The sequence below is a fragment of the Hyperolius riggenbachi genome, chromosome 1 (assembly GCF_040937935.1).
Source record: "Hyperolius riggenbachi isolate aHypRig1 chromosome 1, aHypRig1.pri, whole genome shotgun sequence".
NCBI classification, from domain to species: domain Eukaryota; kingdom Metazoa; phylum Chordata; class Amphibia; order Anura; family Hyperoliidae; genus Hyperolius; species Hyperolius riggenbachi.
Window position 1 is genome coordinate 296,941,431 of NC_090646.1, and position 12,844 is coordinate 296,954,274.

At 47.5% G+C, this 12,844-nt stretch overlaps 1 protein-coding gene across 3 annotated transcripts in view; it reads right to left on the reverse strand.

The window, feature by feature from the left end:
* The window catches only part of ACER1 (alkaline ceramidase 1), a 200,520-nt gene that overhangs the window by 48,735 nt on the left and 138,941 nt on the right, over positions 1-12,844 (reverse strand). For all 3 annotated transcript variants that reach the window (XM_068233760.1, XM_068233761.1, XM_068233759.1), the window contains one exon: positions 721-835. In XM_068233760.1, the coding sequence (XP_068089861.1) occupies positions 721-835 (115 nt within the window). The remainder of the gene's footprint in view (positions 1-720; positions 836-12,844) is intronic.

Genomic DNA, 12,844 nt, shown 5'->3' on the forward strand with positions numbered 1-12,844 from the left:
TGACGACGGTTGTCAAGTGACGCTTCTTCCTGCTGGTGGGTATGTGCGACGTCACGCGACTTGTATGTCTCACTGTCACTGTTTTGCAGTAACGCACTGCAATGTAGTGCATTACTATGTCACTCATCATTACACCACACCCATTGCAACCATTACAAAGTGACCAACAAACACTATTCACAATTTTATTCTTGTCTGTTGCAGCTACTCCATTTTTTGTGTTTTGCCTGAGGAACGGGCTAGAGACCCGTGAAACGCGTTGCAATTGTGTATCTCGAAGTACAGATTAAATGTTTTTTTTGTATATTGACCACAGTGGTTGTGTTTGAATATTGGGGAGGTAAGTCCACCCTTACCCCCTTGTTTTATTGTTTTTAAATACGGTTCTTTTTTATTCTGTTGGCGCCTCTGTTGTCATTATACATTGTTATCCACCTGGCGGATGGGTGTGTACACCCCCTCTTTTTCCTACTACAGAGAGCGACTTCTTAAACCTGAGTGGGGACAGGTCTAATATCCCCTTATGCGCTTATAGTGGTTGCCTGGTTTTCGGCAACCCGTGTTTGTGAGTATATTTCTTAATTGCTTATTACATCAATAATCATCAACAGTAATACACTATTGGGGGCTCCCGTCTCTATCTTTTTGTCTCTTTACATATCAAACACTACCTCTTGCCAACTGGATAAAATAAAATTGATTTCATGTCTATGACCATACCAATTACGGTGAACAAGATCCAGACTCCATGGACCATCAGTGTGCGCTTGCAGGCATATGGATGCAGAAGGTACATCATAAGAGGACCCACCAGTAGGAAAGAAACATTACTGATCTGTGGATAGTTAATATGCAATATTACATTCAAAGAACTATTACATTTATTACTAAACTTTAAAATGTGTAATGCAAACCTGTAACAATATAAAACATAGTGAACTAATATTACGGCAATAGTAATGTATCCGCATACAGAAATTACTAGTGGCTTCATAAAAATGCATTCCAGGATGATCTATTCTAACACTCCAAACATGCCCATGCAAACTCAAATGACCGTATATAGGCAGAGCATAGAAACGCCCCCTTCGCAGGTCCCACTAAATATCTGTATGAACCTGGTATGAACCTGGTATGATCTGTATGATCTGTATGAACCTGGTAACGTGGGAGATGAAGGAAACCTTTATGCAAATACAATGGGACTGCCAAAACTCCAGTCTGTGACCACCATTAGTGTAAGCCATCAAATGTCTTACAGCTATCCATGACAACTGTTAACTAATCATATTTTTTGGTCATTTGAGAGGACCATGAAAAGACTGTCATTATGATGGAAGTTCTGCAGCTGGCCCTGGACCAAATTGCAATATTTTCTGCTGAGCAAAGACAGGGCATCTTTGTCTTAACAATCACATCTAGGATTTATGTTGTCCTCTTGTTTGCTCAGGTTTCCTGCAGGCATTCTGGTTTTCTCCCACTTTGCAAAAATTTACCGGTAGGTTAATTGATTTTCTTACAAACAGGTTCATGTCAATAGTAGGGGTATTAAATTATGAGTCTCTCTGATATAGTAAATTAATTGTTCAATGAACTCTGTAAAGCATGGTGCAATATATCAGAAATAGATATATACTGGAAATAATAATTCATTTGACTACTATGAAGTGATGAAAGATGAGTTGTGGAAATTGGCTCCTAGAGTGTGCAGAAGACAAGTGCCAGTTGCCTGGTTCACATATGCTTTAAAAATGTACCATTTTCTGAACTGTACAGAGCTTGATAAATGGAAAGAAAGAAACACATGCAATGTTTTGATATGGAACTGTTTAGCCATTTGAGTTCCGTTTAATCCACTTCATCCGTTTCATTAATGGAGTGGAAAGTCCTGACATCAAGCATTTTTCGGGCTTGAAAATGCTGGGCGTCATTTGCCTAACTAAAAATTGGGCACATCAGTCGAGGGTCTACTAAGCTGCATTTTTTTTATATTCCCTGCATTCCACTCTGCAGATTTCCTGTCAAATTAGGTGTGGCTGGTGAGGCATAGGTGTGGAGGTATGGGTTTGGTGAATGGAGATGCTCAGTGTCCATGCAGAGTGCATGAAAGCTGTGCGCTTTATAGCCTCCTGATGGCATTTCCTTCCAGGAAGTGAAGTCCTGTCATGTATTTGTAATAACAATAGCCCAGAATGCTGCAGGAAACTGACAATGTTGTACAGTCACTCTGAAAGCTTTTGTCCCTTTTTGTGTTATTGCTCTTCATCCTTGATATTACATTCTACTTCCTATCAACACTCTAACCTAACTGTTAATCCCTTCCATACAGTGTCGGATTGGGAGGTGGAAAAGCTGGGGAAATCCACCTGCTCGCCAAGCAGCAGAAACCATGTCTTATCACTCCCAATAGAAACCTGCAGCACATTTTCACTGTGAGCAGCAACACATGATTACTGCTGCTTGGCCAGCAAGTGGATTTCCTCAGCTTTTCCACCTGCAAGGCTGACACTGACTCCACCATGACTCTTTCCCTTCATGAATGTTAACCCTTTCCATCCTGATTATTTAGTGTATATAGAGTTTCTCAGATACGGCACTGCTAACCTCAAATTACTTTTATGTTTACTCAAGTTTTATTGAAACTTCAAGAGAGACGAGCAGTCAAGAGCAAATCAAATAATGGCAGTAATAAAAAAGAGCATATAGTACAAGACTAGAAAAGTAGTTACAAATATGACCATTGTATAAGAAAGGTGCAGAGATCAAAAATCAGATCAAAAGGCAGAATGACTGAATCAACACCAAATGAAAACTTGGGAAACATGACCACAAACTTAAAGTTAAACCAAAACTACTACTGCGGAGTCACCACAAACAGTCAGCGAAAAAGAAAAGACCATCCCAAGGGGTTCCCACCCTAATCCTCCCTCAATTAGATTAAGTAGACAAGGATGCAAGATGAGCAAGGTTAGCTAGTTTCTCGGTCAGCATAATTTGGACACGTCGAAGAGCAAGCAGATGCAACGGAATGAAGTTTGTACTCCAATGCAGGGCAATTAACCATTGGGCCACACTAATAAAAGTAAAGACGCCTCAAATTACTTGTAATGGTAACCTGCAAGCATCATTGCTATACAGTGTTAAACAATTTCACATACCAGAGCTTAATGCCTGGCATTGGTAATATCTGCAGGTCATTAATATCTGCTCATTCCTAATAATTCCATGTTATTAAAAATTACCTATGGTTGTCAATAATGAATTCCCGTCAGTGGTATGGGACACCTACAGCACATCTGGTGCATATGCATATTAGCCACAGGGCAGCACGCCACCCATGTTGTCACCCATTCTCTGGTAGCAGTCTGGTTCCAGAATTTTTCAGCAGTAGAACACTAAAAAGGGGGGACGCATTATTCAGGGGAACCTAGAGGGGAACACTGTTGGGGAAGCTGGAGAGCTGAGAACCATTTTAGTTGCATTGTAAACCTGGAACACCCTTTGGAGGCACTGCAAAGCTCGTACACACAAGGATGGCAGTTGAAGGCTACAACATCATGTGGAGACAATAGAAACCTAGGGCACACTATGGGGAAAACTGTGCAACAATATGAAGGACATTGGAAAGCTGCAACACTATTGGAGCACTGGAAATTTGGCCTTTCATTAAAAAAAAGTATACTGTTTGTGTGAAATCTGGGTCCTTACAGGTTGTCCTGGAAATCCAGAAAATTGCAACAATGAATATAGATCAAATCAAAACAATTTCAGCTTACAGGTAGTGTTGGGCGAACACCTGGATGTTCGGGTTCGCGAACGTTCGCCGAACATGGCCGCGATGTTCGGGTGTTCGCGCCGAACTCCGAACATAATGGAAGTCAATGGGGACCCGAACTTTCGTGCTTTGTAAAGCCTCCTTACATGCTACATACCCCAAATTTACAGGGTATGTGCACCTTGGGAGTGGGTACAAGAGGGAAAAAAATTAGCAAACAGAGCTTATAGTTTTTGAGAAAATCAATTTTAAAGTTTCAAAGGGAAAACTGTCTTTAAAATGCGGGAAATGTCTGTTTTCTTTGCACAGGTAGCATGCATTTTGCCGCCATGCAGTCATAAATGTAATAAAGATAAGAGGTTCCATAAACAGGGACCAGCAACGCTAACCCAGCAGCAGCACACGTGATGGAACGGGAGGAGGCGCAGGAGGAGAAGGCCACGCTTTGAGACACAACAACCCAGGCCTTGCATGAGGACAAGAAGCGTGCGGATAGCATGCTTTTTGCCGCCATGCAGTCATAAATGTAATAAAGATAAGAGGTTCCATAAACAGGGACCGGCAACGCTAACCCATCACAGATGGTCATTGTTCATGTTACTTGGTTGGGGTCCAGGAGTGTTGCGTAGTCGTTTCCAATCCAGGATTGATTCATTTTAATTTGAGTCAGGCGGTCTGCATTTTCTGTGGAGAGGCGGATACGCCGATCTGTGACGATGCCTCCGGCAGCACTGAAACAGCGTTCCGACATAACGCTGGCTGCCGGGCAAGCCAGCACCTCTATTGCGTACATTGCCAGTTCGTGCCAGGTGTCTAGCTTCGATACCCAATAGTTGAAGGGTGCAGATGGATTGTTCAACACAGCTACGCCATCTGACATGTCCTTGACTATCTTCTCCAGGCGATCGGTGTTGGAGGTGGATCTGCACGCTTGCTGTTCTGTGGGCTGCTGCTGCATGGGTGTCAGAAAATTTTCCCACTCCAAGGACACTGCCGATACCATTCCCTTTTGGGCACTAGCTGCGGCTTGTGTTGTTTGCTGCCCTCCTGGTCGTCCTGGGTTTGCAGAAGTCAGTCTGTCGGCGTAAAACTGGCTAGAGGAGGGGGAGGATGTCAATCTCCTCTCTAAAGTCTCCACAAGGGCCTGCTGGTATTCTTCCATTTTGACCTGTCTGACTCTTTCTTCAAGCAGTTTTGGAACATTGTGTTTGTACCGTGGATCCAGAAGGGTATAAACCCAGTAATTGGTGTTGTCCAGAATGCGCACAATGCGTGGGTCACGTTCAATGCAGTCTAGCATGAATTGAGCCATGTGTGCCAGTCCTGCCAGAATCCTCATCATCCTCTTGTGAGCGTTGTGATAGTTGTTGTGACGCATCATAGTCGTCACCTTCTTCCTGGTCTGCTTCTGCTGACCATTCGCGCTGAATTGTGGAAGTCCAATGTGCACCGCTCTGGCCCTCGTCAGTGGTGGCATGAAATTCCTGCTCCAACTCCAGCTGTTCCTCCTCCTCTTCTTCGTCATAGCTGCTGGGGCCAGCGTTTCCTGAGGCGGATGGCCTGATGTTGGTACCATCACGCTGATCGTTTTCTCCTTCAGATTCCCCCAGTTGCATCATGACAGCTGTTTCCTTGATTTTCAACATTGACTTCTTCAGTAAACACAGCAGTGGTATGGTAATGCTGACTGAAGAGTTGTCACTGCTCACAAGCAACGTGGATTGCTCAAAATTTTGGAGGACTTGGCAGAGGTCCAACATGTTGGCCCAATTGGATCCACAGAAGCTTTGCAGCTGTCCGGATGCGCCTCGGTACTGTGCCGTCATGTACTGGACCACTGCACTCTTCTGCTCGCAAAAGCGGGCTAGCATGTGCAGCGTAGAATTCCAGCGCGTAGGGACATCACACAGCAAGCGATGGTGGGGGAGATTGAAGCGCTCCTGCATCTTGGCGAGTGCCCCCGAAGCAGTACTGGAATTTCTACAATGTTTGGCCACTCGTCGCACCTTCAACAGCAGATCGGCCACGCCTGGGTATGTCCTCAGGAACCGCTGAACTACTAGGTTCATCACGTGCGCCAGGCAAGGGATGTGTGTCAGCTTAGCCAACCTTAAAGCGCGAATGAGATTACTCCCATTATCACACACAACCATGCCCGGTTTCAGGTCCAGCGGTGCTAGCCACAAATCCGTCTGTTCCTTTATTCCCCTCCAAATTTCCTCCCCTGTGTGCTGCTTATCCCCAAGGCAGATCAGCTTCAGCAACGCTTGCTGACGCATGCCAACAGCTGTGCTGCACTGCTTCCACGATCCTACTGCTGCTGGGTTAGCGTTTCCGGATGAGGTACAGCTTTGAGATGCGTTGGAGGAGGAGGAGTCAGAGAGGTAGGTGCTGCTGTTGTTATCCAGTGGGAGGGACGGCGGTGCTGCTGTTTGCGGCGTGGGCAACACCCGCGCCGTAGCAGGTGAGGAATCGCTGCCAGGCTCCACAAGGTTCACCCAGTGCGCGGTAAGGGAGATGTATCGACCCTGGCAAAACGCACTCGTCCAGGTGTCAGTGGTGAGGTGAACCTTGCAGGCAACGGCATTCTTCACGCTTCGGGTTATTTTGCTGACCACGTGCTCATGCAACTCAGGCACTGCAGAGTGGTAGCGGCTGGGAACCACGTAACGTGGGATGGCCACTGACATCATGCCCTTGAAGCTGTTTGTCTCCACCACTCGATATGGCAGCATTTCGCAGGCCAGAAGCTTGGCTATGCTGGCTGTTACTGCCACGGCCTGGGGGTCATTTGCTGGCAATTTCCTCTTGCGCTCAAGCATCTCCGAGACAGACAACTGAACCGTAGGGCTGCACACTGAACGGCTGTTGGTTGTTGTGTTTGATGACTGGGAGACCTCAAGAGCACTATTCCGGAAAGTGACAGTGTCAGCGTCGTCTGATGTTTGTGAATGTTGTTGTGAACCACGCAATGGCTGGGCTACTGCTGCTGCTGAGGAGGGTCTGGTGGTGAGTCTGGTGACCCCAAGGGAGGCAGTGTTGCTGCTGGTACCCTGTCCTGGCGGCCACAGAGTGGGATGTTTGGATACCATGTGGCGGGTCATGCTGGTGGTGGAGAGGTTGTTAATGTTTCCCCCTGCTCAGGCGGGTCTTGCACACCTTGCAAATCACCATGGTACCGTCCTCACTGCAGTCTTCAAAGAAAGGCCAGACTTTGGAGCGCCTGCCTTGCTGGCGATTTCTGTTTGCGCCTCTTTTTTGTCTCACTTGAACTTCCACGCTTGTGGTGCCTGAAATTTCGCGCCGCCTACCTTGTGGCACAAGTCGACCTCGTGCAGCAGTGGGTTCTTCAACAGACTCATCTGTGCTGCTGCTACGACGGCGATGTTCTCCTTCACATACAAAATCTGGGTCTCTGTCAACATTGTCCATACCCTCCTCCTCCTCTTCCATCTCCTCAAACTCGTCATATGTGATTGTGGGCCGCCGCCGTGGAGTAGAGCTCCCCACTACAACCTCTGAGCAGCACACTCCAACGTCGTCTTCAAGATCTTCTCGGCCGACCTCCTGCAATTGAAGCCCCTCCTGCCCAACTTGCTCTGGGATTTGGGTTTCCGAGTTCTCCTCGGACTCGCCTTGCATTTCAGTGCGCGGTGCATTTCCCACAGTCAATGGTTGTGAATCCGGGCACAAAATTTCTGGCAGTTCCATTGACCTTTGAAAGGTGGAAGTTTGTTGGGCTGGGAATAGCTCCTGCGAATACCCCATTGTGTCCTGAGGAAATTCTTCGGACTGGTTATTTGGCAGTTGTGTGCGTGGTGTCGCTGCCGGTTGTGTCTGCTTTGTGCCCACTGGCTCCTTGTAACTGGCTGAGGACTCGGACCTTGTGCGTGATGTGCTGGTGCTGCTTAACCCACTGCTGGACGCTTGAGAGGTCATCCAATTAATTATCTGGTCCTGTTCTTTTGGATTTGTGAGGGTTGATTTCCTGGACAACATGGGCGGTATTGAGTGGGTTTTCTTCGGTGCTCCACTGTGGCCTGTACGTGAACCGTCAGGGGGAACACCTCTTCCCTTGCCCCTCCCTATTTCACAGGATTTCTTCTTCATTTCACTTATCCGTAAAAGTACACGCTGACTGGCAGCAGTACAGTGGCAGTACAGAAATGCTATACAGTGGCGGGTGAGCGGTGTACTACTATTCCCAGCAGCGACACAGCGCACAATGCTATACAGTGGTGGGTGAGCGATGTACTATTGTTCCCAGCAGCGACACAGAGTGGCAGTAAACACAATGCTATATAGTGTGGCTGAGCGGTGTACTACTATTCCCAGCAGCGACACAGAGCACAATGCTATACAGGGTGAGCGGTGTACTACTGTTCCCAGCAGAGACACAGAGTGGCAGTAAACACAATGCTATATAGTGTGGCTGAGCGGTGTACTACTATTCCCAGCAGCGACACAGAGCACAATGCTATACAGGGTGAGCGGTGTACTACTGTTCCCAGCAGACACACAGAGTGGCAGTAACTACAATGCTATATAGTGTGGCTGAGCGGTGTACTACTATTCCCAGCAGCGACACAGAGCACAATGCTATACAGGGGGAGCGGTGTACTACTGTTCCCAGCAGACACACAGTGGCAGTAAACACAATGCTATATAGTGTGGCTGAGCGGTGTACTACTATTCCCAGCAGCGACACAGAGCACAATGCTATACAGGGTGAGCAGTGTACTACTGTTCCCAGCAGACACACAGAGTGGCAGTAAACACAATGCTTTATAGTGTGGCTGAGCGGTGTACTACTATTCCCAGCAGCGACACAGAGCACAATGCTATACAGGGTGAGCGGTGTACTACTGTTCCCAGCAGACACACAGAGTGGCAGTAAACACAATGCTATATAGTGTGGCTGAGCGGTGTACTACTATTCCCAGCAGCGACACAGAGCACAATGCTATACAGGGTGAGCGGTGTACTACTGTTCCCAGCAGACACACAGAGTGGCAGTAAACCAGGGGTCGAGTCCTGCGTGAACACGGGGGGGCGGCGTCCACTTACTTTTTTTGGACAGTGAACGCCGTCCCCCCTAGCACCCTGGAGGGGAGCAGCGCAGCAGAGAGTAGCATTGTGCGCAGCGTGGGGAAGGGCGGACGTTTCCCCCCCCCCATCCCTCACCTTGGGGCTCCTCTCCCTGGCTCTCCCCTCCATAAAGATGCGGCTGGCGGCGGTGACTGGCAGCGGCATCGGTGGGCGGGACTTACGTGTTCCGGGTGGACTCTGTGCGTGCCGCTGCTCTGGTCTAGTGAAGACCAGAGCAGCGGCACGCACAAGACCAGAGCAGCGGCACGCACAGCGTCCACCCGGAACACTGGAGGAGGTAAGTCCCGCCCACCGATGCCGCTGCCAGTCACCGCCGCATCTTTATGGAGGGGAGAGCCAGGGAGAGGAGCCCCAAGGTGAGGGGGGGGGGGAATCGTCCGCCCTTCCCCACGCTGCGCACAATGCTCCTCTCTGCTGCGCTGCTCCCCTCCAGGGGGGGGGGGGGGCAGGACAACTGGCTACATATACTGGGGGCCACTATATACCTGGCTACATATACTGGGGGGCCACTATATACCTGGCTACATATACTGGGGGGCCACTATATACCTGGCTACATATACTGGGGGCCACTATACACCTGGCTACATATACTGGGGGCCACTATATACCTGGCTACATATACTGGGGGCCACTAAACACCTGGCTACATATACTGGGGGCCACTAAACACCTGGCTACATATACTGGGGGCCACTAAACACCTGGCTACATATACTGGGGGCCACTATACACCTGGCTACATATACTGGGGGCCACTATATGCCTGGCTACATATACTAGTTGCCACTAAACACCTGGCTACATATAATGGGCACATATACCCCTGGCTACATATACTGGGCACATATACACCTGGCTACATATACTGGGGACACCTATACACCTGGCTACATATACTGGGGGCACCTATACACCTGGCTATACTGGGGACACCTGAACACCTGGTTAGATATACTGGGGACACCTGGCTATACTGGGGACATCTATACACTTGGCCACCTATTCTGGGAATATCTTTACACCTGACCACCTATTCTAAGGACATCTATACACCTGGCTACCTATTCTGGTGACATCTCTACATCTGGCCACCTATTCTGGGGACAACTATACACATGGCTACTTATACTGGGGACACATATAGACCTGGCTAGCTATACTGGGGGTACCTATTTTGGGAGAACTGCTGTCAGATCTGTATTTTTGGGGAACCGCTGATGCCAGATTACGTGTATTTTGGGGAACCCGCTGCCAGATTGTGTATGTTGGGGACTACTACTGCCAGATTACATGTATTTTGGGTGTTACATGTATTTTGGGTGATCCACTACCAGGTTTCACGTATTTGGGGGAACTGCTTCCAGATTATGTGTATGTTGGGGGAACTGCTGCTGCCAGATTGTCTATTTTGGGGGAACCACTGCCATATCTGTATTTTGGAGGAACCTCTGCCAGATTGTGTATTTTTGGTGAAATGCTGTCAGATTACATCTACTTTTTGGGGATACTCTACGACAGAGCTCAAACTTCCCCTGGCAGACCTTTTATACCACTGCTAAGGCCATGTATATTTGGCCCCACCCATGACCACGCCCATGCTATGCTTAACCATGCCCATTTTTGGGTGCGCCGAGGTTTTTAGGGTGAGTCCACTCACTTCTTTTTCCAGGACTAGACACCTGCAGTAAACACAATGCTATATAGTGTGACTGAGCGGTGTACTACTATTCCCAGCAGCGACACAATGACCGGGGGACCCTGGCTAGCCTGGCTGGAGAGAGAACTACCCTGCCTGCCTACCCAAAGCTAAACCCAAGGACAAATGGCGGAGAAATGACGTGGATCGGGTATTTATTTACCCGAACCACGTGACCCGTTCGGCCAATCAGAGCGCGTTCGGGTCCGAACCACGTGACCTGTTCGGCCAATCACAGCGCTAGCCGAATGTTCGGGTAACTTTCGGCCATGCGCTCTTAGTTCGGCCATGTGGCCGAACGGTTTGGCCGAACACCATCAGGTGTTTGGCCGAACTCGAACATCACCCGAACAGGGTGATGTTCTGCAGAACCCTAACAGTGGCGAACACTGTTCGCCCAACACTACTTACAGGACCACTATCATGAAAAAATGTTAAATTTAAAATATATGTAAACACATACAAGTAAGAAGTACCTTTCTTCCAGAGTAAAATGAGCCATAAATTACTTTTCTCTATGTTGTTGTCACTTACAGTAAGTAGTAGAAATGTGACAGAACTGGCAGGTTTTAGGCCAGTCCATCTGTTCTTGGGGGATTCTCATCATGGCCCTTATTCTTTATATAGCACTTCTCAAAAAACATTTATACAAAGATGCTGGCCAGCCACCCTGCTCGCATCACACTTTTTTTGTCAGTGGAAAGGAGCAACTGCCATTCGCTAAGTACTTTTGAAAATAAAGAAAACCCTGAGATTCCCCCATTAGGAGATGGGCTACCTCAAAACCCGTTGGTTCTGTCAGATTTCTACTACTTACTGTAAGTGACAGCAAAATAGGAGAAAAGTAATTTATGGCTCACAGAAGATGCTGGCAAATTAATATTAATACATTTTACTCTGGAAGAAATGTACTTCTTCTTTGAATGTTTATTTTAAATGTGCGTTTTTTGCATAGTAGTCCTTTAATTATCTGCCATTCATTGTTGTGCTCTTCAGGAATCCTGCACTTTGTTAAGCAATAAGGGCAATTTAGGTGTTAAAATTACCATTTATTCCTGTATACTGGAAATAGAAGCTGTGTATAAGAATTCCATAAAGCACAACCTGTTAAGAATAGTTCCATGGTGCCCTCCTTAAGCAGCAGTCACCCTAGGCATATGCCTGGTTTGTCTATGCCTAAAAACAGCCCTACCCACATCCACTTTCCCACTAGGGGCACTTGGTTATCTATGCAGTGGCGGACACAGGCAGCAGTGGGACCCTGTGCAAAATATCAATTGTGGGCCCCCCTGACCTGCGGCGCGCGAAGTGAGCCGCGGCAAAAAATGGGCGTGGCGATAACCTGGGGCGCCAAGCGCGCCGCGGCAAAAATTGGGTGTGGATAGAACCTGCAAAAAAATGGGCGTGGCAATGACTGGATAAGGGCGGAGCTAACTGTAATTTAAAGTGATCCCAGGGTGAGAGTGATATGGAGGCTGCCATATTTATTTCCTTTTAAACAATACTAGTTGCCTGGCGGCCCTGCTGATCTATTTGGCTGCAGTAATAAACTGAATTACACTAACAAGCATGCAGCTTAATCGTCTCAGTTCTGACAATATTGTCAGAAACCCCTGACCTGCTGCATGCTTGTTCCGGGTCTATGGTTGAAAGAATAAGAGGCAGAGGACCAGAACGGCAACCAGGCAACTGGTATTGCTTAAAGAGGAGCTGTTAGGTATAAGGTCTCAGAGAAAATAAACACATATATCAGTAGCTAAAGATTGGCTGTACTTACATTACATATGCATTTCACTGTCCACGTTTGTACTTCACAGAATTTGTATATAGTATATGCAGAGATAGATGCTCCTGACAGCTCATGGCAGGCTCCATGTTTTTCTGTCAAATGTGTCGTCATGTCCTGCCTGCTTCCTGATCACAGATAAGCTCCTACTTGAACAACACAGTGTGCAGTGAATATTAATGAGCCATGTGGCTAGGAACAATAGCTGACTCCTGCAGTGTACTCTGCCCCGGAGATTTATCAGTGCTACGCGCTGGACTGAGTTACAAGCTGCTAAAACGTCTCATTAGCAGCCGAGGGGAGGGCCCCAGAATGCTTTGCAGTATAGTATGCGGCTTGCGTCCTCTTAGGTCTAACAGCTTTTCTGATAAGAACACATCAAAGGTAAAAGAGATTTTTATCTTCAATAATGCCTTTATGGCTTCCTTCTAAACTGTTTAACACAGGAGAATAGAGGTTTAAATTAGCTTCTGCA